We start from the raw sequence: 27,355 nt of genomic DNA, 5'->3' as shown, positions 1-27,355 counted from the left end.
CAACCATTGTTTCTTGTCCTGCCCTCTGGTGCTTTGGAGAATAATTTGATCCCCTCTTCTTTGTGACAGCCCCTCAAATACTGGAATATTGCTATCACATCACCCCCTAATGCTTCTTTTTTTTAGATTAGCCAAACCCAAATCATACATCTGTTCTTCATATGTTTTAGTCTTCAGGCCTTTGATCATCTTAGTTGCTCTTCTCTGAACTTTTTCCAAAGTCTCAACGTCTTTTTTGTAGAATGGTGACCAAAATAGGTTGTAGTATTCCAGGTGTGGTTTTAGTAGGTTTTTGTATAGCGGCACTAATACTTCATGTGATCTTGCTTCTATGCCTCTATTTATACAACCCATGATTGTATTAGCTTTTTTGGTGGCTGCTGCACACTGCAGGCTCATATTCAAGTGAATATCCACTAGGACTCCCTCTCACAGTTACTGTTTTTGAGCCAGGTCTTGTATAATCTGTATTTATACCTTTGATTTTTCCTGCCTAAGTGTAAAACCTTGCTTTTCTCTACATTAAAATTCATTTTGTTGGATAGGGCCCATTATTCAAGTTTGTCAAGATCTTTTTGGATCCTGAGCTTGTCTTCTGGGATTTTTGCTGTTCTTGCAAGTTTAATGTCATCCACAAATTTGATGAGTTCCACTTCTATTCCCTCATCTAAGTCATTAACGAAGATATTACAGAGTACTGGGCCTAAGACGGAGCCTTGTGGTACCCCATTGCTTACTTCTCTCCATGTGGATGTAGTACCGTTAAGTACGACTCGTTGAGTACAGTTTGTCAGCCAGTTACAAATCCATCTGGTGATGATGCTGTCTATTCCACGTTTTTCTAACTTACAAAGAAGTAAGTTGTTGTCTACTTGTCAAATGCCTTGCTGAAATCTAAGTATACTATGTCCACAGCATTTCGCAGGGCTACTAATTTAGTCATTTTGTCAAAGAATGAAATAAGATTGTTTTGGCATGATCTGTTTTTAATAAATTCATGCTGGCTTTTAGTTATAACTTCATTTGTTTCTAGATGTTCGCAGATTTGTTGTTTGTTTTTTTATTATCTTTTCTAGTATCTTCCCAGGTATTGATGTCAGGCTGATTGGTCTGTAGTTTCCTGGGTCTGTTTTCCCCCTTTTTTTTTTGAAGATGGGAACCATATTAGCACTTTTCCAATCCTCAGGTATTTCCCTAATGCTCCAGGATTTTTGAAAGACATGATATCATGATTCTGAAATAACACCTGCCAGCTCCTTCATTACTCTGGGATATAATCTGTCAGTCCTAGTGATTTATAGTCATCAAGGTCAGATAGGTGTTCTCTTATTATTTTCTTGCTTATTTTAATTTTTATTTCTAGTTTTCTTTTACAATAAGTTTTTTGGTACGTTGGGCTATAATTTCAATACTTTAATGTATAATAGTAATACTTACATTGCAATGAAACTACCAGCAGACCAATTGAGTGGAGTTCTGCTTTTTAGAGAAGTAGCTTTTAATAACTTGGTACATAGTACCAAGTTCAACCATTCAAGGTAGCCACAGGAGCTGAGTTCGTACTGATGCCAGAATTTCTTTCTTTTTTTTTTTTGAAAAAGTTTTTTATTTTTTCTCATAGACATATCTTAACTGTACAGTTTCTTATCTAGCATACATATTTTCTTTTAGATTTCATACTAACACAATCTTCATCCTATACAATTTAAGTATATTCGGGGTTGCTCTTCTACCATTTCATCTCCCTTGTTTTACAACAATCATCCCTCTCTTCTCTTTCCTTTCCCTTCCTTCTTCCATCTACTCTTCTACTTTCTTCTTTCCTCCTCTCTTTTTCCTACTTCCCCTTCCTTTCGCCCACACCTCCCTTCTTACTTTCTCTCCTACTCATTTCTCCTCTCTTCCGGTTTGGCACCGTAGGTGATGGCGGTGATCTTTATGATCACCAACCTCTGGATTATGTGGAATCGCTAGGACAGCTTAAATCTGCTGTCCAGCGGTTCGGAAAACCCCCTCTTCGGGAAAAGGAGAAGGTGGTGAGCTGAGGGCAGAGGTTGAATTTCCCTAAAGCCCCTGAGAAAAAAGGGGTTTGAAGGGTTAAGTTCCCTCCAGCAACCCGAAGTGCTCCAGATCCGAGGATTCTTCTGCTTTGGCGGAACCAATCACCACGACCAAACGCCGAGATTTATTTTGGACAATAAAGGATTATACCGGACAGAACGAAAGTGGGAGAACTTTAAGCAAGTAGCCAAGCCGATTCCCCGATACTTTGTAACAAGCTTGAAAACAGTAAAAAAATGGAGGCAAATTGTTAACAAGTTAACGAGTGGAAAGCGAAAGTGATACTTTCAGCGTTGCCGTCTGCAGTTGGTAATTTGCATGTTACTTGCTGCTCTTACTCTTTAACTCTTTGCTGCCTGCTGATAGAATCTAGGGGAGATTTTCAAATACTGTTTTAAAAGACTGTGTAACTATATGTTTTGTAAACTTGTGGAGTGTTCCAGGTTTCAAACAATATGGAACCCAGCCAAAGGATGAGGCAAACTGCCTGTATCCGAAAGGGCCTCATATCATCGATCTGGGTAGTAGTAGTAGTGCTGTTAGTGATTAGTATCACTAATCTTATATCTGTATATGGTGTTAATTGTCAAAGGAGGAGAGGAGGAGGAGGGGAAAACCCCTACTAAAGATGAAATTCAGGACTGGTGTCAAATCGCACTTGATGATCAGAATATGAGAGTAGTTATTCCAGGTTTCATGTTACATTACCCAGAGATAACACAAAGGGTAAGTCAGGATCAGGAAGCCCCTTCGAATGGGCAAGGGGGAATCCGTAACATACAACATGCAGATGCTCCCAAATGTATTTTCCCGTTATGTGCTGAATGTTTTATGAGTCTACCCACGGGAAAGCATTTGACTTATAGTATTGTAAAACCTCCGAATTGCTCCTCCTGGAGGGGGCACCAGGGACCTCTTGATCGCTTCCCGGTCAGGGAACCACTCCTATAGCAATCTCCCCTCCCCGGTGAGTATGAAGGAACTTGTTATTGGCAATGTGTACAAAATTTCATTATTAAGTGTCATCTCCTAAATACATTGTGAGTCCCTGTAACCCTTCGTGAATGAAGTAAGGCTAGGGTGCCACGCCACACGGTGGGAGGAAAAGAGCAATTGGCCGATGCTGATGCTAAAGAGAAAACTATGATGTGTGTTACAAATTATGATCAGTGGGGAGAGACAGAAACCGGTGGGAGAGGTATAGTCTCCAGATACAATATAGGAACTCCTCCGGACTATGGGGAAAAGAACATATCCATCCATCCTGAGCTTTGGCTGTCTGATCCTTCCGGCCTGGACCCCTGCCTTATCCCATGAATCTTTGATAAGGTCATTATCCAAAAATGCTTGGGAGAATTGGACATTGGAAATAATATCCATGTCTGTGAGTATGTGGGAGTGGTCTTAAGGAGGGGAATGTGTAAGGGGCTGCCAGGGGACTCCATGTCCCTGAATGACCGGGTGAAGAACCAAAACATACAGCTAGATTGGACCCCGATCCTCCGAGAGTGGATGGCTATGGATCTGGTTTCCCTAAGATTAGGATGGAGTGGGACATGTAAGGTGACCCTTAACAGGAGATACTTAAAGGAATGTGTTTAGGGAAACGAGAAGTTGCCGCTTGTAATAAGTGCATGGAAGGCAATGCATTTCTCTACAACCCTATACAACCCGAGACATGTTGCAATGAGGGAAGATGCAAAAACGGCAACCGAATTTACAAAACCTGTTTTCAAGAGGAAAAAACTAAGTGTTACTCACTCCCTTCCCCTACCAGTAGGACACTCCGGAAAAGGGAAGCATTAGGAGAAGGGGAATGTCACCAGTGTATACAAACCACCATAACAGGGAGGATGATCAGAAGGACTCTTGTGTATCACACTCACAAGCTGCCCTCATGTAATCAATTTGATTTAACATCATGTGAGTTGTGGCTCAGGCCACGATACCCCAATTAGGGAAAGGGGTTAATTTATCCTTTGACGCTTGCGGCTCCATAAATAGAAACTGCTTTCCAAAAGGGGTGTATGGAGGTCTCGATTGGGAATAACTTTCTATGTTTAATGATAAATATGCATGCTTAGAGCAGGAAGCAAAGCTGAAAGGGGACTGTGACAATCTGGATTATAACTTTTGTCCAGCATGGGAATGCGTCACCTTTCCCACATGGGATAAGGCCCCGGTAGGTAATTCCAAAATACAGTTGCACCGGGATGGTGGTGGCCAAAAGTGACTGCAAAGTGGGACACTGTAACCCCTTAATCCTCTCCTCAACCCCCACCCAGAGTATCGAGCAGGCTGTTGTCATGGTTTTTGGCCTCCAGTTTTACAGAAAAGGATCAGACCCCGGAACTATATTTGAATATGTGGTCTACCCCACCCGCACCCGAATGATTGGGCATCAACGATCCCTATTCTGGTTGTATTACCAAGAGATAGAGAAAATAAATATTTGAGAATTACCTTCTAAGGTTATTAAAACTTTTGTGCAATTAGCTGAAGATGTGGCAGCCACTTTGAACGTTAGTAACTGTTTTGTATGTGGTGGAACCAATATGGGAGAGAAATGGCCATGGGAGGCACAGGAATTGAACTATACTGTGGTATTGGAGATGGAGCAGATTGGGAATTTAACTTAGTAGGATCCATATGCTATGCCCAAAACTGTACCACTGATTGTCACCAGGTAGGATCATTAATGTGTTTATCCACCTGGAATAATGGTGAATGGTGGTCAGGTAAAGGAAAGCTACCCACGGAAGGGGCCGTGGCCCTTTCAAATGTTATGCTTCTCAACTCCTGTATCTCCCAGCCACAGAATACCTCCCTTATTTGGTTAGCCCGATGGCATGTATTGGATCTGTGGGAAATACGCCTATAGCCAACTCCCAGCTAATTGGTGTGGGGCCTGTGTACTAGGAATCATAAGACCAGGATTCTTTCTGCTACCCCTTCATCAGTGACAGGTGTTAGGGGTCCACGTTACATTACCCAGAGAATATAATGAAGTAGGAAACATCCGACCCAAGATTGCGGCCATTGATACTCACACTTCAATAATAGAAAAGGTAAAAATAGGTCATTGGAAGGATAATGAATAGCCACTGGAGAGGATCATACAAGTGTATGGACCAGTCACCTGGGAAGAGGATGACATGTACAGATGTCGTACTCCTGTGTTAATTAGGTTACAAGCTGTGGTAGAAATAATAACAAATGAACCAAGTTGGCTGCTGAAAGAAGAAGGAGGGGATGTGGAAAGTTTAATTTGTCAAATTGTTGTATTGAAATAGATGATAGTGGGAAAGTTATCAAGGAGATAACAGACAAAATGGTGAAAATAGCCCACGTGCCCATCCAAACTTGGAACGGATTTAATCTAGCAGATGCCTTTTCAGGATGGTTTCCCAAACTTCCTGGGTTACAAGCTATTGTGGCCCTTATTGGAATGATTGCAGCTGGATGTGTAATTTTACCATGTATTCTCTCCATCTTTGTTCATGCAATTTTGAACAGCCTTTCTATGCTGGTGGAAAAGAGAGCCACTGCCCAGGCCTTGCCCTTGTGGGAATATGAACAGCTAAGCACAGTAGACACATACATACCAGATTGTGAAACTACACAGTAATCATGTGATTTGAGTGTAGTTACAGAAGGGGGGAAATGAGGCAGTGGGCAAAAAGACCCTAAAATATTAGCTGGGGCAGTGTGGAAAAATACCCTAAAAGTATAAACATTAGCAGAAGTGTTAAGTTGCCAGCTTTTGGAAAGTACAGAGAACTTGCTAAACGTTATGATGTGTCTCTTGACCTATGCGTTAGAATATTCCTGTAACAGAAAATACTATACGATGTGTGTACTGAAAGTAACAGATGGTGGAAGGTATCTCCCATATATGGAAATGTAATACTATGAACTTCTCCTTTTTGTCATGCTTTGCTCTGTAAGAGAAATGCCTCCGGCGAGCTAGAGTTGCAAAAGCGTATAAAGTCACACCCTGAGCATAACTGGGGTTCAGATTTTCTCCCATGTGAGTGGGGTCTGATCCTTTGCACAAATAAATCTTTTTCTCCTACCTCGTGGTATTGTCTCCTGAATTGAAGACTTAATTTTCTGCAACAAGGGGGTGCTGGTGTACCTAGTTGACATTCCCATTTATTCTGAAACAATGGAAGATCATGTAAAGCTAGTGTAGGAAGTGCTGAGGAAACTATTGGAAGCCAAGCTCTATGCTAAATGTCAAAGTATAACTTCCAAAAACCCAGCCTGGATTATTTGAGGTACTGAGTGTCCAGTGTAGGAGTGGAGATGGACCCCGGAAAGGTGAAAGTAATATTGAGTGAGAAGCCCTCCCACCAAACCAGAAGGCAACTGCAAAGCGCTTCTTGGGCTTTGCCAGCTTTTTCCAACAGTTCATCTCCTTATAGCCCTGCCTATCACCAAGCTACTAAAGAAGGGAGATGGGGAAGTGAAACCCAAACTGAGCCAGTTGTTTAACATCTTGAAAGGGGACTCCATGAGAGAACGTCCATTGTCTTTTCACCATCTGTGGGCTCTATGTCATCGGCTCCTAATATGACTGCTTTAACATCATCAGCGGTTAGGGATAAACTCACATGCGCCAATTATGCCTGATACGAGATATGATATATTCTTCGTCTGAACTCCATCGCCTGCGAGGTTCCTCCGCCTCACAGAAATGGCCCTCTACGTTATCGGGGGCCTATCTCAATGACGGGTTTTGGGACCCAGAGAGATGGCATGCGTCAAGAAAGAACCTTTGGGGTTGTTTAGATAAACGATTTTTAAGGGGAGGGAGGGTAAAGACAGGTATTGGGGGAAACCCATCGGGGAGGGAGCCAGTCCTTGCGATCACTCATGGCGATACTTTAACAGGTTCGGAGGTGAAGGGGGAGCCTCATTTTCCAATTCTAGAGGGTTGTTCCATCAGCACGGTAAGTGGGAGGGGCAGATATGGCGGAAGCGGGGGGCCATATCATGTTCAGGGAGTGCGCACTCGCTGTTTAAGAGCGATTGCATGCTCCAGCCCCTGAGACTTTTCCCGTTTCCCGAGTGGTCAGTATCCCCAGGGCTTGGACCTTCGGCTGATGTTATGCAATGCAAGGTCCGTAGTGAACAAAGCCCCCCTGATTTATGATCTTATACGGGGGGGGGGGCTGCGGACTTTATGGGCATTTTGGAGACCTGGTTGGGCACTGAAAGGGGGTTCCCCTTGTAGATATGTGCCCACCGGGTTTCCAAGCATTTCATCAGCCGAGGGCCCAAGGTAGGGGTGGGGTGGTGGCGGTTGTTATTAAGGAGAGTCTAGAGCCAAGGGAGGCCACTGGACCTCAGATAGCCGGTTGTGAATCCCTTTACATGAAGTGGGGGCGTAGGATGCAGGTGGACTTGTTGATCATGTACCTGGCTCCTTGCTACGTGACAACAGGCCTGCCCAAGCTGCTTGAGATGATAGCCGGGATGGCAGTTGATACCCCTAGGCTCATGGTCATGGAGGATTTCAACTTGCCATCGGCTGGCGTGTTGTCAACGGCAGCCCGGGAGTTCATGGCCTCCATGATGGCCATGGACCTGACCCAATTAGTTGACGGCCCCACCCACATTGGGGAAAGCACACTGAATCTGATTTTTGTCTCTGGACAGTGGCTGAATGATCTGGAAGTAGGAGAATTAGTCATCGAACCTTTGTCATGGTCAGATCATTCTCTTCTTCGTCTGGACTTTCGGACCGCCACTCAACACTGCAGGGAGACGGGGCCAATGCGTTGGTTCTGTCCCAGGCGACTGATGGACCCGGGGAGATTCCTGACGGAGCTTGGGCCGCTCCCTGGTGATCTGGCCCATGGCTCGGCCGAGGAGCTTGGGACGGGCCGTGGCAGGCGCTTTGGACCGTGTCGTGCCTTTGCGGCTTCTGACTCAGCGTAGGTCTCAACTGGCTCCCTGGTTTTCCGAGGAGCTGAGGGAGATGAAACGCCGGAAAAGACGCCTAGAGAGTGTTTGGAGGGCCAGCCATTCTGAAGCTGACCGAACACTAGTTAGGTCTTATATTCAGACCTACCTAGTGGCATTGAGGGAGGCCAAGCGGGCCTATGTATCTACCCTCATTGCATCGGCAGATAACTGCCCGGCCTCCCTGTTTAGGGTGACTCGCTCTCTCCTTCATCAGGAGGTGCGCGATGATCCCTTACAGGGTTGTGCTGAGGATTTTAGTAAGCATCTGTATGATAAAATCGCTCAGCTCCAGGATGGTTTGGACCAAACTTGGGTAGTTTCAGGCGAGGTGATGGAGGCTACTCTTGTTGAGACCATCTGGGATGGGTTTGATCCTGTGGCTCCTGAGGACATGGACAGGTTGCTGGGGCGGCTGAATGCCACCACATATTTATTGGACCCGTGTCCCTCCTGGTTGGTGCTGGCCACTCAGGAGGTTACACGAGGCTGGCTCCAGGGAATTGTTAATGCTTCCTTGAGGGAGGGTGTTGTTCCCACCGCATTGAAAGAGGCGGTGGTGAGGCCCCTCCTCAAGAAGCCCTCCCTGGACCCAGCTGTTTTGGGAAATTACCATCCAGTCTCCAACCTTCGCTTTGTGACGAAGGTTGTTGAGAGTGTGGTGGCACATCAGTTACCCCAGTACCTGGATGAATCTGTCTATCTAGACCCATTCCAGTCCGGTTTCTGACCCGGGTACAGCACGGAGATGGCTTTGGTCACGTTGGTGGATGACCTCTGGAGGGCTCGGGGTAGGGATTATTCCTCTGCCCTGGTCCTCCTAGATCTCTCAGCGGCTTTTGATACCATCGACCATGGTATCCTGCTGCGAAGGTTGGGGAGTTTAGGAGTGGGAGGCACCGTTTTTCGGTGGTTCTCGTCCTATCTCTCCGACCGATTGCAGACGGTGTTGGCAGGGGGGCAGAGATCGACCGCAAGGCGCCTCCTGTGTGGGTTGCCACAGGGGTCGGTTCTCTCGCCTCTCCTGTTCAACATCTATATGAAGCCACTGGGTGAGGTCATCAGTGGTTTTGGGGTGAGTTATCAACTGTACGCTGATGACACCCAGCTGTACATTTCCACCCCTGACCACCCCAATGAAGCTGTTGAAGTGTTGTCTCGGTGTCTGGAGGCCGTGTGGTTCTGGATGGGGAGAAACAGGCTCAAGCTCAACCCCTCCAAGACTGAGTGGCTGTGGATGCCGGCATCCCAGTACAGTCAGCTGCAACCACTGCTGACTGTTGGGGGCGAATCATTAGCCCCAATGGAGAGGGTGCGCAATCTAGGCATTCTCCTGGATGGACGGTTGTCTTTTGAAGATCATTTGGCGACCGTCTCCAGGAGAGCTTTTTACCAGGTACACCTGGTTCGCCAGTTGCGCCCCTTTCTAGACCAGGATTCCCTATGCACGATCACTCATGCCCTCGTCACTTCTCACCTGGACTACTGCAATGCTCTCTACATGGGGCTTCCCTTGAGGAGCACCCGGAGGCTCCAGTTGGTCCAGAATGCAGCTGCGCGGGTGATAGAGGGAGCCACTCGTGGCTCTCATATAACACCTCTCCTGGCTGCCTGTGGTCTTCCGGGTGCACTTCAAGGTGCTGGTTACCACCTTTAAAGCGCTCCATGGCATAGGACCGGGATATCTACGGGACCACCTTCTGTTACTATATGCCTCCCACCGACCGGTGCGCTCCCATACAGAGGGTCTCCTCAGGGTGCCGTCAGCCAAACAATGTCAGCTGGCGACCCCCAGGGGGAGAGCCTTCTGTGTGGGGGCACCTACCCTCTGGAATGAGCTTCCCCAGGACTCCATCAACTTCCTGACCTCCAGACCTTTCACCGCAAGCTGAAGACGTATTTATTCTTCCGAGCAGGACTGGCATAAAACAGGTTTTTTAAATTGGATTTTAAATGGGAGTTTATATTATGTATTTTATAGTTTAAATTATTGGCCATATTGAATAAGTTTTTTAATTGGTTTTATTGTATTGTATTGTATTTTATCTGGCTGTTAACTGCCCTGAGTCCTTCGAGAGAAGGGCGGTATAAAAATTAAATTATTATTATTATTATTATTATTATTATTATTATTATTATTATTATTATTATTATTATTATCATCATTATTATCATTATCATTATCATTATCATTATCATTATCATTAAGTGGATTATGGAATGTCAAGCAGCCCTTCATAATACAAACTGATGCTAGCTATGTAGAGGTGGGGGCCAACCTGCTCCAAAGAAATCCAAAGGGAGTATTCTAGCCCTGAATCTACACTTCCCAAAGGCTGACCAACACTGAAAAATGTTGGGCGCTGTGAGAAAAAGAGGCTTATGACATTTGTTGAGCACTGATGACCTGGAGGCAGTTTCTGGAAGGCAGTAAAATCCCCTTTGAAGTGTGGACAGACCACAAGAACTTGGGGGCCCTGAGAAACCCCATGGAATCCCTGAAGGAAGTACGATGGGCTCAGTACTTTAATTGATTCAATTTCACCCTTCAGTACTTGCCAGGGTGGAAGAATTTTCTCACAGAAACACTTTTCCAAATGCCCCAATATAAAAGCATTTGGGATGAAATAGTTAACTCCATCATCCCCTCTCAGCAACTGGCAGGGAAGGTTTCTGTGAAGCAACAGCTGCTAGGTATTCCTCAACCAGCTGATGATGCTTTGACCTAACAGCTGAGGGAAGCTATGAAGGAAGATGAGTGGTTCAGAGACCACAAGAAAGATCTGATGATAATAAATAGGACCAAAGGACTCGGCTCCTGCAGAGAAGCCACAATGTAAAGCTGGCAGGCCACTTTGGGTTTGTAAAGACCCTTCACTTGCCTGGGAGACAATTCTGGTAGCCTAAGATGAAGAAAGACATTGAAAGATACGTGACAAGCTGCCCAGTTTGCATGTCCATTAATCGGTTGCCTGTGAAGACTCATGGGCTGCTCCAGCCAATGGTTAACCCTAACTGACCATGGGAAGAGATTGCCATATTCAGGAATTGCTGAGAGTGCCAGGAACACAGTGATCTGGTTGGTGGTGGACCTGTTTTCGAAGCAAGTGCACTTCATTGCCAATCCAAAGCTTCCTTCAACCCGGAACCTGGCCAAGATGTTTGTGCAACATGTTTATCGACTGCATTGAGTTCCAAACTGCATCATTTCAGACGGGGGTGGTGGTGCAGTTTACGACAAAGTTCTGGCAGGATTTCACAAAGTTGGTTCCTCCCAAGGACTTAACTCAAGATTCCATCTGAGTTCTAATGGGGGAGGTGGAAGAGACCAATGCAACAGTAGAGCAATGTAGAATAGAATGAGCTGGAAGGGACCTTGGAGGTCTTCTAGTCCATCCCCCTCCTCAAGCAGGAAAACCCATACCATTTCAAATAAGTGACTGTTTAGTCTCTTCTTAAAAACATCCAGTGATGGAGCCCTCACGATTTCTGAAGGCAAGCTGTTCCACTAATTGTCCTGTTAGGATGTTTCTCCTTAATTCCAAGTTGCTTTTCTCTTTGATTAGTTTCCAACCATTGTTTCTTGTCCTGCCCTCTGGTGCTTTGGAGAATAATTTGATCCCCTCTTCTTTGTGACAGCCCCTCAAATACTGGAATATTGCTATCACATCACCCCCTAATGCTTCTTTTTTTTAGATTAGCCAAACCCAAATCATACATCTGTTCTTCATATGTTTTAGTCTTCAGGCCTTTGATCATCTTAGTTGCTCTTCTCTGAACTTTTTCCAAAGTCTCAACGTCTTTTTTGTAGAATGGTGACCAAAATAGGTTGTAGTATTCCAGGTGTGGTTTTAGTAGGTTTTTGTATAGCGGCACTAATACTTCATGTGATCTTGCTTCTATGCCTCTATTTATACAACCCAGGATTGTGTTAGCTTTTTTGGTGGCTGCTGCACACTGCAGGCTCATATTCAAGTGAATATCCACTAGGACTCCCTCTCACAGTTACTGTTTTTGAGCCAGGTCTTGTATAATCTGTATTTATACCTTTGATTTTTCCTGCCTAAGTGTAAAACCTTGCTTTTCTCTACATTAAAATTCATTTTGTTGGATAGGGCCCATTATTCAAGTTTGTCAAGATCTTTTTGGATCCTGAGCTTGTCTTCTGGGATTTTTGCTGTTCTTGCAAGTTTAATGTCATCCACAAATTTGATGAGTTCCACTTCTATTCCCTCATCTAAGTCATTAACGAAGATATTACAGAGTACTGGGCCTAAGACGGAGCCTTGTGGTACCCCATTGCTTACTTCTCTCCATGTGGATGTAGTACCATTAAAGACTACTCGTTGAGTATGGTATGTCAGCCAGCTGCAAATCCATCTGATGGTGATGTTGTCTGTTCCATATTTTTCTAGCTTACCATGAAATAGGTTGTGGTCTACTTCGTCAAATGCCCTACTGAAATCTAAGTATACTATGTCCACAGCATTTCACTGGTCTACTAATTTAGTCATTTTATCAAAGAATGAAATAAGATTGGTTTGGCATGATCTGTTTTTAACAAATCCTTTCTGGCTACTAGTTATAACTTTATTTGCTTCTAGTTGTTTGCAGATATGTTTTTTTTTCCAGGATCTTCCCAGGTATTGATGTTAGACTGATTGGTCTGTAGTTTCTTGGATCTGTTTCCCACCCTCCCTTTCTTGAAGATGGGAACCATATTAGCACTTTTCCAATCCTCAGGTATTTCCCTAATGCTCCAGGATTTTTGAAAGACATGATATCATGATTCTGAGATAACACCTGCCAGCTCCTTCATTACTCTGGGATATAATCTGTCAGTCCTAGTGATTTATAGTCATCAAGGTCAGATAGGTGTTCTCTTATTATTTTCTTGCTTATTTTAATTTTTATTTCTAGTTTTCTTTTACAATAAGTTTTTTGGTACGTTGGGCTATAATTTCAATACTTTAATGTATAATAGTAATACTTACATTGCAATGAAACTACCAGCAGACCAATTGAGTGGAGTTCTGCTTTTTAGAGAAGTAGCTTTTAATAACTTGGTACATAGTACCAAGTTCAACCATTCAAGGTAGCCACAGGAGCTGAGTTCGTACTGATGCCAGAATTTCTTTCTTTTTTTTTTTTTGAAAAAGTTTTTTATTTTTTCTCATAGACATATCTTAACTGTACAGTTTCTTATCTAGCATACATATTTTCTTTTAGATTTCATACTAACACAATCTTCATCCTATACAATTTAAGTATATTCGGGGTTGCTCTTCTACCATTTCATCTCCCTTGTTTTACAACAATCATCCCTCTCTTCTCTTTCCTTTCCCTTCCTTCTTCCATCTACTCTTCTACTTTCTTCTTTCCTCCTCTCTTTTTCCTACTTCCCCTTCCTTTCGCCCACACCTCCCTTCTTACTTTCTCTCCTACTCATTTCTCCTCTCTTTCTTCCTCTCCTTTTCCCTTTATTTCCCTCTCTCTCCTTCCTCTTTTCTCTCCTCTCTCCTTCTCCATTTTCTCTCTATTGTTGTATTCATTTTCAGTTTAGGATTTTCCATTGTGGTATTTGAGTAATCCCGATTTTTACTTTCTTTTCAATTACTTTTTCATTTTACTAAATTCACACATCATCATAAATGTGCATTTATATAATAACAGTGATAATTGCAGATTTTTCCATTTCTCCAAGTTTATTTCAATTTGATTTCTCAGTTTGTAATAATTGTCTTCTTCACCGTTATAACATCTTGAAGTTAATTGAATACCCAAATATTTCACTTTCTTCACTATTTGAACATCTGACTTCTCCATTAGTTGTTTTTTTTTGTTTTTCTCTCATATTTTTAACTATAATTTTTTTCTTGCCTTTATTAATTTTCACTTCTGCTACTTCTCCATATTCCTCTGTTTGTTCAATTATCTTTGGACCTGTTTGTATTAGTTCTTCCATGATAAACACTAAATCATCTGCAAAGGCTTGTAGTTTGTATTGTTCTTTTTTGATTTTCATTCCTTTTATTTCTTTATCTTGTCTTATCTTTCTGTTTAAAATTTCTAATATCAATATGAATAGCTATGGAGATAATGGATATCCTTGTCTAGTTCCTTTTCTAATATCTACTTTTTCTGTCATTTCATCATTCACAATCACCTTTGCCAATTGACCTTTATATATAGGATTTAACAGATTAAATTTGGCGATAAAAAGAAGAATATTTAATAAATTAGATAAATTTTATTTAATGGATAAAATTAGAGATTATATGTGCAAGAAGTCCACTTTAGAAAACAACATAAAAAACTTTTGGAGCAAGTAAAATTAGGGACATTATATACAATACTTGCTTGCCAAAGTAAAAGAGGAGTTCTACTTTATATTAAAAAGACAATTCAATCTAAACAAATATTTGAGGATGAGGAAGGAAGAGTATTAATGGTAGAAATAGTAATGAACTATAAAAAAAATATTGTTAGTGGGGATATATGCTCCAAATGAAAATCAAGAAGAATTTTATGTGAAATTACACAGGAAAATATTAGAATATGAATATGAAGATATATGCATAATAGGAGACTTCAATGCGACTGATAATAATGAGTTAAACTACAAATCTACAAAAGTGAATAAAAAATTAAGGAAGACTTTACCTAGAGCATTTTATACGATGACAGGTGAGTTAAGCTTGCAAGATTCATGGAGAAAAAGAAATGTGAAAGAAAAGCAGTATACATTCTACTCAAACAAGCACATGTCATGGTCAAGAATAGATATGATGTGGATGTCAACAGAATTAATTTCCAAGATATATAAAATTGAAATAGAAGCAAGTACATGGGCAGACCACAATCCAATAACAATGATATGGAAGGGGAAAAGAAAAAGAATGAGATGGACATTAAACCAAAACTTACTAAATGAAAAGGACTTTCTACAATATATGGAAAAAGAATTGATTTTCTTCTTTAAAGAAAATAGAAAAGAGGATACATCACTGCAAAATGTATGGGACACTAGTAAGGCATATATTAGAGGATTAACAATGATATATTTAGGAAAATGGAATAAACAGAACAGACAAAAGCAAAAAAACTTGGAAAAGGAATATAAGAATCTAGAGGAAGAACTACAGAAGCAGCCATAGAATAAAAAAATAAAAAAAATTGATGGATTTGCAAAAACATAAATTAAATTTAATGGAAAATGAAGAATTGGCAAACAAAATAAAATGAACAAAGCAAATTTTTTTTGAAAATGTGAACAAGCCAGGATGATGGTTGGCATATAAAATGAAAAAGGAAAAAGAAAAAAAATGATAAATCAATTATTAGATCAAGTTGGAAGGATATGTTATCAAAATGAGGAAAAAAAATAATTGAGAAATATAAAAATTGGGAAATATATAAAATGTATATCAGCAAGAGATGGTGGCAGAAGGAAAGATAGAACAATATTTAGAAAAAGCTAAAATACCTAAAATTCCAGAAGAATTTAAAAAGTTGCTAGAAGAAAGAATATCAATAATGGAATTGACGGAATTAAAAAATAAAAGAATGGTAAAACACCAGGACCAGATGGATTACCAGCAGAACTATACAAAATGTTGCAAGATATATTAAGCAATGTAATGTTACAAGTATTTAATTATTTATTATTAAAAGCCAAAATTCAGAATTCGTGGATGGAAGCATATATAACTCTTATACCAAAAGAAGAATTGGATTTACAACAAATAAAGAACTATAGACCAATCTCATTATTAAATGCAGATTAAAAAAATTTTTTGCATCAATTATGGCTGAAAGATTGAAGAGACTATTAAATGAATTTATACATTCGGATTAGAATGGTTTTCTATCTAAAAGACAGATTAGGGATAATATGCAAATTATATCGGACACATTGGAATACTATGAAGCACATCTAGAAAAGCAAATGGCATTGTTATTTTTAGATGCACAGAAAGTGTTTGATAATGTGAACTGGCAATTTATGACTACACAATTGCAAATGATGGACTTTGGGGATAGGTTTATAAATATGATGCTAGAATTTCTGAGGGAGCCCACACTCCTTCGGTAACACTAGCTGAAAGGATAGACACCCTAAAAACTGCCTGGGGAATGTGCAAAAGGCACTGAATAAAGCCAGAGAATCACAAAAGAAACAGGCTGACTGGAGAAAAGTCCTCCAAAAGGAATTTAGGACTGGGGATAAAGTATATCTATCTACTAAATACTTAAAGTTGAGGCAACCCTGTAAGAAACTGGGTCCCAAATACATAGGGGCTTTTCCAATTGTTAGGATTATAAACCCAGTCATGGTAGAATTGCGGTTGCCAAAGGTCCAAGTCCATCCAGTGTTCCACTGTAGTTTGTTAAAATCCTTTCAGTTTTAAGTTCAGACAAGGGTGATAGGGTGCCTCCACCTCCTGCTATAGTGGGAGGTCAGGAACACTATGAAATCAAAAAGATACTGGTGTTAGATCCGTGTATCTGCCATTCTTCAGTGGAAGGGGGGGTGGGTTTGGTTTTGATACATTTAGTTCTTTTTCCTTTCTATGTAGCTTAGGTATCCTATTTCTTGCCTTGTTTTTTTGTATAACTTTTCACCTGATTTATAACTGTTGCCTGGCGCCTCTGATGCCTGGAAAATTCTCACCTCTTGGGGAATGCATGGGGAAATGGCCCTGAGAAACAGTTCTTATCTGTTTCTCAGAGAGGCCGGTACAAAAACATCTTCACACCTGTGGATTGGTGGAATCCACATTGGACTCTTGGGAGGGGTTCTTAATTTCCTTTATCCTAGTTGTATGCCCTGAGAGACCTCAGAGCCTCCTTTGAATTTTGACTTGCTTTCACTTCTTTTCAATAAAAGGTTTCTTTTGAACTGCAAAGTTTTCAAGAGTCTATAATTTCTTGAAGTGGGGGGGAGAGGCTGGTCCTTACAACTGGACTCAAGTTATTTTAAAGGGGGGTTATAATACTTAGTTCAATGGAAAAGATACCCTTCAATTGATGCTGAGTGGGTTGCTGCCCATAATGTTAGTGCAGATGAACTAGTCAGAAGGTTCCATGCTAAATAACCACACTGTCCAAAGGGACAATTGAGAGCTAAAGATCCCTGAGTAAAAATGTTAATCTGTGTTTGATATTTTTCTAGGTCTAACCTTCCTCCAGGGGGTCGGTATACCAAGATTGAATCGCTTTACTTCCTCTGAGTTTATATTGCTATTCAATTTGCCATTCAAGTGGGAGGATAGAGGGGTGGAATGGAATGCTAAGATTTTGTCTATGGATCATGAGACCCTGAACCTTGTCATGGTCATTACTGCAGGTGTTAGACAGAGAAATGAATTGTTCCCATAAGAAAAGGAAGTTTTATAAATGGACAATGTGAACACGTAGGGGTGGGGGAAAAGGGAATCTATTGTTTAACTAAGCGGTTATTTATGCAAGAAACCCAGAGCTGGTTTTGCTTCTGCAGTTCCAAATGGTGTATCCAATAAATTTTTTACTTTTGGGAATTCAAAACTCCAAAAGTGTTTACTTTTTTTTGCATTCACTAGTCAGACAGTTGACAGAAAGCACAAAGAAACTCTGAGTTTTATAGTCATACCAGAGATGGAGGGACCCCTCCAACTTGGACTGTCTTGGCTCCAGAAATGGAAATCTTATGTGAACTGGAGGAGAGGGCTCTTAAAAATCTGGCATAAGGTGGCCAAAAGAGGGGAAGAAATTCCACACCCAGAGGCATGAAAACTAAAGAACCAAGGGAGCTAGGGACAGTCATGGAGAAGCACCAAAAAAGTGAGTCCAGAATCCCCAAGGAGTACTGGGATCTATGGGATGTCATTCAACAAATATTATTTGGGGGGAATTCGATTCTGTGACTCCCGAGGACATGGACAGGATACTGAGAGGGCTGAATGCTACCACATGTTTATTGGACCCGTGTCCCTCCTGGTTGGTACGACGAGAGTTCCGCGACCCGTCTTGTTGAGGTGGTTTGGGATAACTTTGACCCTGTGACTCCCGAGGACATGGACAGGTTGCTGGGTAGGCTGAATGCCACCACATGTTTACTGGACCCGTGCCCCTCCTGGTTAGTACTGGCTACACAGGAGATGACACGAGGCTGGCTCCAGGGGATTGCAAATGCTTCCTTGTGGGAGGGGGTCTTTCCCGCTGCCTTGAAAGAGGCGGTGGTGAGACCCCTCCTCAAGAAGCCTTCCCTGGACCCAGCTGTTTTAGGGAATTACCGGCCAGTCTCCAATCTTCGTTTTACGGCAAAGATTGTAGAGAGTGTGGTGGCATGTCAGCTACTCCAGTACCTGGATGAATCTGTCTATCTAGACCCGTTCCAGTCCGGCTTTCGGCCCGGATACAGCACGGAGACAGCTTTGGTCGCGCTGGTGGATAATCTCTGGAGGGCCAGGGATAGGGGTTATTCCTCTGCCCTGGTCCTATTAGACCTCTCAGCGGCTTTTGATACCATCGACCATGGTATCCTGCTGCGCCGGTTGGAGGGGTTGGGAGTGGGAGGCACCGTTTATCGGTGGTTCTCCTCCTACCTCTCTGACCGGACGCAGACGGTGTTGACAGGGGGGCAGAGATCGACCCCGAGGCGCCTCATGTGTGGGGTGCCGCAGGGATTGATTCTCTCACCCCTCCTGTTCAACATCTATATGAAGCCGCTGGGTGAGATCATCAGTGGCTTTGGGGTGAGATACCAACTGTACGCTGATGATACTCAGCTGTACTTTTCCACCCCAGCGAAGCTGTCAAAGTGCTGTCCCGGTGTTTGGAAGCCGTACAGGTCTGGATGGGGAGGAACAGGCTCAAACTTAATCCCTCCAAGACGGAGTGGCTGTGGATGCCGGCACCTCGGTACAGTCAGCTGCAGATGCGGCTATCTATCGGGGGCGAGTTGTTGGCCCCGATGGAGAAGGTACGCAACTTGGGTATGCTCCTGGATGGTCGGTTGTCCTTTGAAGATCATTTGGCAGCCGTCTCCAGGAGAGCTTTTTATCAGGTTCGCCTGATCCACCAGTTGCGTCCCTTCCTGAACCGGGATGCCCTATGCACTGTCACTCATGCTCTCGTTACCTCTCGTCTGGATTACTGCAATGCTCTCTACATGGGGCTCCCCTTCAAGAGCACCCGGAGACTTCAGCTAGTCCACAATGCGGCTGCGCGGGTTATTGAGGGAGCGGTTCGGAGCTCCCACGTAACACCTATCCTGCGCAGATTGCACTGGCTACCTGTTGTTTTCCGGGTGCGCTTCAAGGTATTGGTTACCACCTTTAAAGCGCTCCATGGCTTAGGACCGGGCTATCTACGGGACCGCCTACTGCCGGCCTCTATCTCCCAACATCCGGTGCGTTCCTCAGGGTGCCGTCGGCCAAACAATGTCGACTGGCGGCCCCCAGGGGGAGGGCCTTCTCTGTGGGGGCTCCTACCCTGTGGAACGAGCTTCCCCCCGGGTTTCGACAACTACCTGACTTTAGGACCTTTTGCTGCGAACTTAAAACTTATTTATTTCATATGGCTGGACTGGCCTGATTTTAAATCTTAAATTTTAATTGTGGGTTTTAAATTTTTGTAATTTTTATGGGGTATAATGGTATTTTAAATTTTCTGGCATCTTTTTTTTTTTAATTGAAAAAGTTTTTAAAAAAACAAAGACATTTCCCCCCCCTTTTTCCCCCCTCCCTCCCGGAAAACCCCTTCCCCTCCTTCCCCGGCTTCCCGGTCAATCACAAGGTATTGTTATACATAAACCAAACATAGAATAAAATTTTCCTTCCAATCCAATTAACCTCATCCAAAGCTTTTCATCTCCCAACCCCTCCCATTACATAAAATAACTTTCTAATTATTCAAAGGCAATCTGATATTTCTTAATCTGATATCTGTTTTGTAGATAATCAATCCATTTTTCCATTCAATTAAATATCTTTCCTGCGTATTGTCTTTTAAAAAGCTGAGATTTTAGCCATCTCAGCCAAATTAATGACTTTCAGTATCCATTCTTCTATTGTAGGTACCTCTTCTTCTTCCAGTATTGTCCAATCAACAGTCTTGCTGCTGTTATTAAATTCAGAATCAGTTTAGTCTCAATCCCTGTACAATCCGTTATAATTCCCAAAAGGAAAAATTGTGGCAGGAACTTTATCTTCTTCTTCAGTACATTTTGAATAATCCACCAAATTCTTATCCAAAAGGCCTTAATTTTCTTGCAAGTCCACCAAATATGAAAATATGTAGCGTCATCACAATCACACCTCCAACATTTCGCTTGGATATTAGGATACATACGTGATAATTTTTTGGGATCTAAGTGCCATCTATAAAACATCTTATAAAAATTTTCCCTTAAATTCTGCGCTTGTGTAAACTTATGGCATCTTGAATCAGTTTTTTAAGGGTTGTTTTAATTGGTTGTTTGTTGTTGTTTGTATTTTATTGGCCTGTTCACCGCCCTGAGTCCTTCGGGAGAAGGGCGGTATACAAATTAAAATATTATTATTATTATTATTATTATTATTATTATTATTATTATTATTATTATTATTATTATTATTATTATTATTATTATTATTATTATTATTATTATTATTGGCCACACAGGAGGTTACACGAGGCTGGCTTCAGAGAATTGAACACTTCTTTGAAGGAGGGTATCTTCCCCACAGCCTTGAAAGAGGCGGTAGTGAGACCCCTCCTCAAGAAGTCTTCCCTGGATCCAGCTATTTTATCGAACTACCGTCGGTCTCTAACCTTCGTTTTGTGGCGAAGGTTGTTGAGACTGTTGTAGCACATCAACTCCCTCGGTACCTGGATGAAACTGTTTATCTAGACCCATGCCAGTCCGGCTTCCGGCCTGGGTACAGCACGGAGACAGCTTTGGTCGCGTTGGTTGATGATCTCTGGAGGGCCCGGGATAGGGGTTGTTCCTCTATCCTGGTCCTACTTGATCTGTCAGCGGCTTTTTATACCATCGACCATGGTATCTTGATGCAGTGGTTGGGGGGCCTGGGAGTGGGGGGCACCGTTTTTCGGTGGTTCTCCTCCTATCTCTCCGACCGCTTGCAGACAGTGTTGGCGGGGGGGCAGAGATCGACCACGAGGCACCTCACATGTGGGGTGCCACAGGGGTCGGTTCTCTCGCCCCTCCTGTTCAACATCTATATGAAACTGTTGGGGGAGATCATCCGTGGTTTTGGGGTGAGTTGCCAGCTGTACGCTGATGACACTCAACTGTACATTTCCACCCCGGATCACCCCAACGAAGCAGTCGATGTGATGTCCCGGTGCCTTGAAGCCGTTCGGGTCTGGATGGGGACGAACAGACTTCGACTCAACCCATCCAAGACGGAGTGGCTGTGGATGCCAGCGTCCCGGTACAGTCAGCTAGTTCCGTCGCTGACTGTGGGGGGCGAGTCACTGGCCTCCAGGGAGTTGGTTCGCAGCTTAGGCGTTCTCCTGGATGCACGGCTGTCGTTGGAAGAACACTTGACGGCTGTTGCCAGGGGAGCTTTTTATCAGGTTCGCCTGATCCTCCAACTGCATCCCTTCCTGGACCGGGATTCATTATGCACAGTCACTCATGCCCTCGTTACCTCCCGCCTGGATTACTGCAATGTTCTCTACATGGGGATCCCCTTGAAGAGCACCGGGAGACTTCAACTGGTATAGAATGCGGCTGCGCGGGGGATAGAGGGAGCGTCTCGGAGCTTCCATATAACACCTGTCCTACGCAAGCTGCACTGGTTGCCAGTGGTCTTCCGTGTGCAATTCAAGGTGTTGGTGATCACCTTTAAAGCGCTCCATGGCATAGGACCAGGTTACTTACGGGACCGCCTACTGCCGCCAATAGCCTCCCATCGACCTGTGCGCTCCCACAGGGAGGGTCTCCTCGGGTTGCCGTCAGCTAAACAATGTCGGCTGGCGGCCCACAGGGGAAGAGCCTTCTCTGTGGGGGCACCTACCCTATGGAATGAACTGCCTCTGGGGCTACGCCTTCTTCCCGACCTCCGGGCCTTTAAGCGCGAGCTCAAGACTTTTTTGTTTCAACGAGCAGGGTTGGCCTAAAAGTAATTTTTAATTGAGTGGTTTTATTACTTGTTATTTTAATATTCGGCCTTATGGTTTCAGATTTTTAAATTTCAAATATTGTGTTTTAATTTTTGTATATGTCTTTTTAACTTGGCTGTAAACTGCCCTGAGTCTTCAGAGAAGGGCGGTATAGAAATGTAAATAATAAATAAATAAATAAATAAATAAATAAACTGGTTAGACCAGGTATTGCTCTGGGAGAAAAAGGATGGAACTCTGCACCAGTGCATTGACTATAGAGGGCTAAATGCAGTGGGCATGGAAAATGTCTATCTATTGCCCCTGACGAAAAACATGCTTGCACATCTAGCCAAAGGCAAAAACTTCATTAAATTAGATCTGCGGGAGGCTTATTACTGGGTTCAGATCAAGGAGGGTGATGAATGGAAAACTGCCGTTCTGGAATGTTTCGATTCCAAGTACTCTCCTTTGGGCCCCAGCTGCAGAGGGCTCCAGCTGTGTTTATATAACTGATTAATAAGATGTTGCATAACTACTTGTATAAGGGGGTGTTGGTGTATTTGAACGATATTTTAATATATACTGAGACTATACCTAGTCTGGAAGAGCATGTGAAATTGGTGTGGATGGTCCTAAAAAGACTCCGAGCAGCTAAATTGTATGCAAAGCTTTCTAAATGTGAATTACCTGGATTACTATATATATAATGAAGGAATAGAAATGGACCCAGAAAAGGTGCTGGCAGTGTTAAATTGCAACCACCACCCCAGGAAGCAATTACAAAGTTTCCTAGGTTTTGCCAATTTCTACTGGCAATTCACCAAAATTGCATTACCAATCACCAATCTTTTAAAAACAAAGGGCGAAAACAAGCTGAAGCCAGAGTCAGTCACGTATGTGGACTAAGGAGTGCCAAGGGGCTTTCAAAAAACTCAAGCAGCTGTTTGTGGTGCAGCCCATGCTAAAGCACCCTGATCCAACTTCTCCTTTTGTAATTCAGGCAGATGCAAATGATGTAGCCATGGGGGCTGCACTATTACAAAAGAATGACCAAGGCCTGCTACAATCCTGCGTGTACACCTCTAAAAGTCTTATGGAAACTCAAAGTGTGTGAGAGGGCTAATTCGGTCCTGTTACAGTAGTTCAGGTGCTACATTAATTACCAACAAGACAACTGGACAGATCTTTTACCATTTGCAGAGGTGGCACAGAATGATTCAATGCATAGAAGCACAGAGTTTACCCCATTTAAGGTGGGCTCTGGTTAGGATTTTGTAGCTGTGCCAGAGCTGCTGAAAGAGAAACCTCAAATGCCTTCCTTGGCAGAGTGAATAGCGCAACTCGAAAACATCTGGCCAATAGCACGTAAGATGCTAGAAGAGACATGTCAAGTACATAAGAAATAAGCCAACAAAAACTTCTGAAACCAAAAGATTTTAAAGTGAGTGACAGAGTTTACCTTTCCATAAAATATCTACAATCTACCCAACAGTCTAAGAAACTAAGTCCTAAATATGTTGGACCATTCCCCATTGTTAAAATAATTAATCCTGTTACAGTACAATTGGAATTGCCTAAGAACCTTAAATGTATTTACCTCATGTGTCATTATTGTTTACTGAAATCTCAAACTGTTTGTCTTCTTAACCCTGCACCTAATGCCCTGCTGGAGCCCATCTTAATTGAAGGAGAGCAGCATTTTGAAATGAAGGAGATTCTAGATTCTAGGAAACATAAAGGGAAAGTCCAATACCTAGTTGCATGGAAGCATTTCATTCCTTGTAGTCTGGGTGGGTAGATGCTAAACATGCTTGGGCACCAAAACTCCTCGAAACCTTTCACAGAAAATACCCTGACAAACCCCGGATGGAGTAGTGGTTTTACTTGGTTTATATTGCTTTACCTATGTGTATGTTGTTTTCTTGTTTTAGGGCTAACACCTCTGTTACAGGAGCCTGAATGTCAGCCTGGTCATCTTTGCTTTCTTTCAAGCTTGCTGCCAGCTGCCATGGAAACAATGTGGTGGTGGTGGGGGAAGCAATGGATATTTGGGAAACGTGCAGAAGGTGAAACTAGAATTTCTGAGGAGGCCTTGACTCAGCTTGGGTTGTTTATTCTTCAAGGCCAACCTCCTGGGATTGGCATGCACAAGAAGGAGTGATGCACCTGAACCAGATGTTCCCAAAACATCTTCCTGGCCAATAATTGAACTCTGGTTGCGTGGCTACTGGGGTGTGTGTGTGATACAGCCAACTTGTATCACTAAGATTTCTTTTTATTTCAGCCACTTTATTACATCAAGTCATATAACCAATTGCATTCATCCCAGTATGAAACCATTTGCAACATCATCCAAAATATGATATTTTAATACAGGAAAAATATCTCATAGTTGGAGATCTTTCATGCAAACTGCACTTTCACAATTAACCAAATAATCTTCATTAGAATAATAAATGCCAATTTCCCAAAGTGATCTCAGTCTAATGAAAAATGTAGGCCAACTGTTGGAATACAAATATTGTTAATACAAATCTAAGCCCATATTTTAATTTTTTTATCATAGTAAAGTGTGAGGTTGTCCATCATAAGACCCTTTAATTTGTGTCTTACACATGGGCTAGTCAACAGATTCTATCTATTTTACATCACAAGTGCTATTTGCAAACTACTTTCACAATAATTTCGATATGCTGCTATCAGAGAAATATTAATCAAAAGTTTTGCTTTTAGTTCTTTGATATCTTTAGTTATACAATAGACTATAATAAATTAGGGGAAAATATTAATATATACTAGTTCCCAAATGTGTGAAAAAGTTTTTTCCCCCTTGCCATCACTATAACTTAAGCAGTAAATGCTACATACCAGAGGGGATATCTATTATCTTCTATTTGCACTTCCTTTTCTATCCAATTCTAATAACAATACTTTGTGAATATGATTTTGTTCTCCTATGTTTTGTTCTTTACACTGTCACCTACTAAACAGAACCAATCCATTTTGTGCCCATATTAAGTATCTATCATGCACCCATATAGTTCTTTCCACAGTTGCAATCTCTCACTCACACAAGTTTCAGGGTGAATCAATGGGATGAGAGGTTTGAGAAAAGCTAATAAAATAATCTTGCACAGGAAAATGCAATCGACTCTACTCCAGATACAAGCTATGGTAACTTCATTTGTTATGAATTAGCATTTTTACATTTATATACAAAGAATATTAACAATCATATTAAATCAGCTTCTTCAACATGCTTCTAGTCAGATGTATCAGATAAATGGAACCACCCTAACTGGAAATTATATGAACTGTAATCTAGTAAAAGTCTCTGAATAGAAGCAGGTTAGAAAAAGCTAGCTGAGATTACACTATTTGTTTCAGTTTTATTACCTTTAATACTTCCTGACTGTGTGCTTGGCTTTCTGCTTCAGTAAATCGGTCAACATGCCACTTCAATACCTTTATGAGATCTCTAAAATATAAAACAAAACTTAGTTCTACACTGAAGTCTTAATTCATTGTTAAGTAGATTAATAACTGACATGAATAATTCATAATTTAATCAGTACACATATCTACTGAAAATTAAGCCTCAATATCCTATTCCTAGGGAAGTGACCAATTCTGCAGAACAATTCAAATAAAATATAATTGAAAACAAACTATTCAGTGGATAATCCTCTATATTTAAATTGCCGAATTATGAATATAGAGAATAGTACATTATTATTGGCATATATATTAACAAATATAATAAAGTTTGGTTGCTTTTAAGATACTAATATACCTTGCTTTCTAGGTGGGAAGGAAAATTCATTAGCCAACTTCATTGTAGTATGTGCAAGGTCACTGATTTCTTCTAAATAATGAGACACCATCAATGAATGAAATTTTGTCTGAGTCTGGCATGATTCATAAGCATTGTTTTGGCTTTCATCTCCAAATCTTAGGAATTCCTACATCCTCGATAATTTTTGCTTTCAGTCTGAATAGGACATGATTCTCCTCACTCAGTATTTTCAGTAATATAATATAATATAATGCAGTGGTGAAATCTGAACCGGTTTACTACCGGTTCACTGGCTGAGCATGCACACTGTATGCCAAACGTGCACTGCGCGTGCATGCACAGTGCGCACCACACATCAAATACAAGATGCATGCGTGCACGCCAAAAAGAGGCATGAGGTAAGTAGAACAGCATGCGGGGGGGTGATCAGTTGTGGGACTCAACCTTTTGTTTTACTTTTAAAAGCATTTTTTTTGCAACCTATTTGGCCAAATAGATTGTAAAAAAATGCTTTTAAAAATAAAAAAGAAAGGCTCTGACAATCAGGTAGCTCAGCTGTGATCTTGTCAGAGCCTCTTTTTTTAACCTTTAAAAGCATTTTTAAAAGAAGCGGAAAGTGGGCAACCAGGCAGGGGGGCCCAGGGATTTTTGTTACCGGTTCTTCGAACCACCCGCCGCCATCACTACCGGATCGGATGATCCGGTCTGAACCAGGAGCATTTCACCCCTGATATAATGTAGTGTAGTGTAGTGCAGTGCAGTGCAGTGCAGTGCAATGCAATGCAATGCAATACAATACAATACAATACAATGCATAATTTGTCCTTGAATTGGAGGCAAATGTTAGAATAGCTATATGTTCCTTTCATATATAATAATACTCTATCCTGAAGCAATGTGGGCCAATAGTTTGATTTGGTATATAACAGATATTTGTTTAATGAATATGCTCTATTAGCTATGAAACTTTGTACATATTCCTAGAGAGAACATTTCAATCAATACAATGTTGGGTTCAATGAAAAATCTTACATGAAAATAAAGGAAAAGATTCTCAAAATCCTTGAGAACAGCATATATCATTAATTCTGAAGGAAGCGAATTAAACCAAATAAAGCAGACCAACTTAGGACTTAGAGTATATATTGTTTTGTGAAAATAACAAGTCCATGATTGCTTTCTATATGGAGAAGAAAGATATATTTCACTTCCCAGATTAGGTATACAGATAGTTCTTGACATATGAACATAAGGGAGACTTCCAATTATGGTTCTAAGTTGCAACAGTTGTAAAGAAGGTCATCATGTGACTGATCCAATTTTATGATCTTTTTTGTGGCAGTCATAAAGCAGATATGGCAGTTATTAAACAAATCCATTGTTTTCTATGAGGTGTTTTTGCCAAGTATACAAAATATGATCACATGAATGCAG

The 27,355-nt window shown here is 41.9% G+C and overlaps 1 protein-coding gene across 1 annotated transcript in view; it reads right to left on the bottom strand.

Moving 5' to 3' along the window:
* The window catches only part of DOCK4 (dedicator of cytokinesis 4), a 931,895-nt gene that overhangs the window by 453,001 nt on the left and 451,539 nt on the right, over positions 1 to 27,355 (bottom strand). Inside the window, exon 21 of the mRNA XM_058189675.1 lies at positions 25,522 to 25,603. Within this exon, the coding sequence (XP_058045658.1) occupies positions 25,522 to 25,603 (82 nt within the window). The remainder of the gene's footprint in view (positions 1 to 25,521; positions 25,604 to 27,355) is intronic.

The sequence above is a fragment of the Ahaetulla prasina genome, chromosome 7 (genome assembly GCF_028640845.1).
Source record: "Ahaetulla prasina isolate Xishuangbanna chromosome 7, ASM2864084v1, whole genome shotgun sequence".
Classification (NCBI taxonomy): Eukaryota; Metazoa; Chordata; class Lepidosauria; order Squamata; family Colubridae; genus Ahaetulla; species Ahaetulla prasina.
This window is presented reverse-complemented; position numbering and strand designations above follow the sequence as displayed.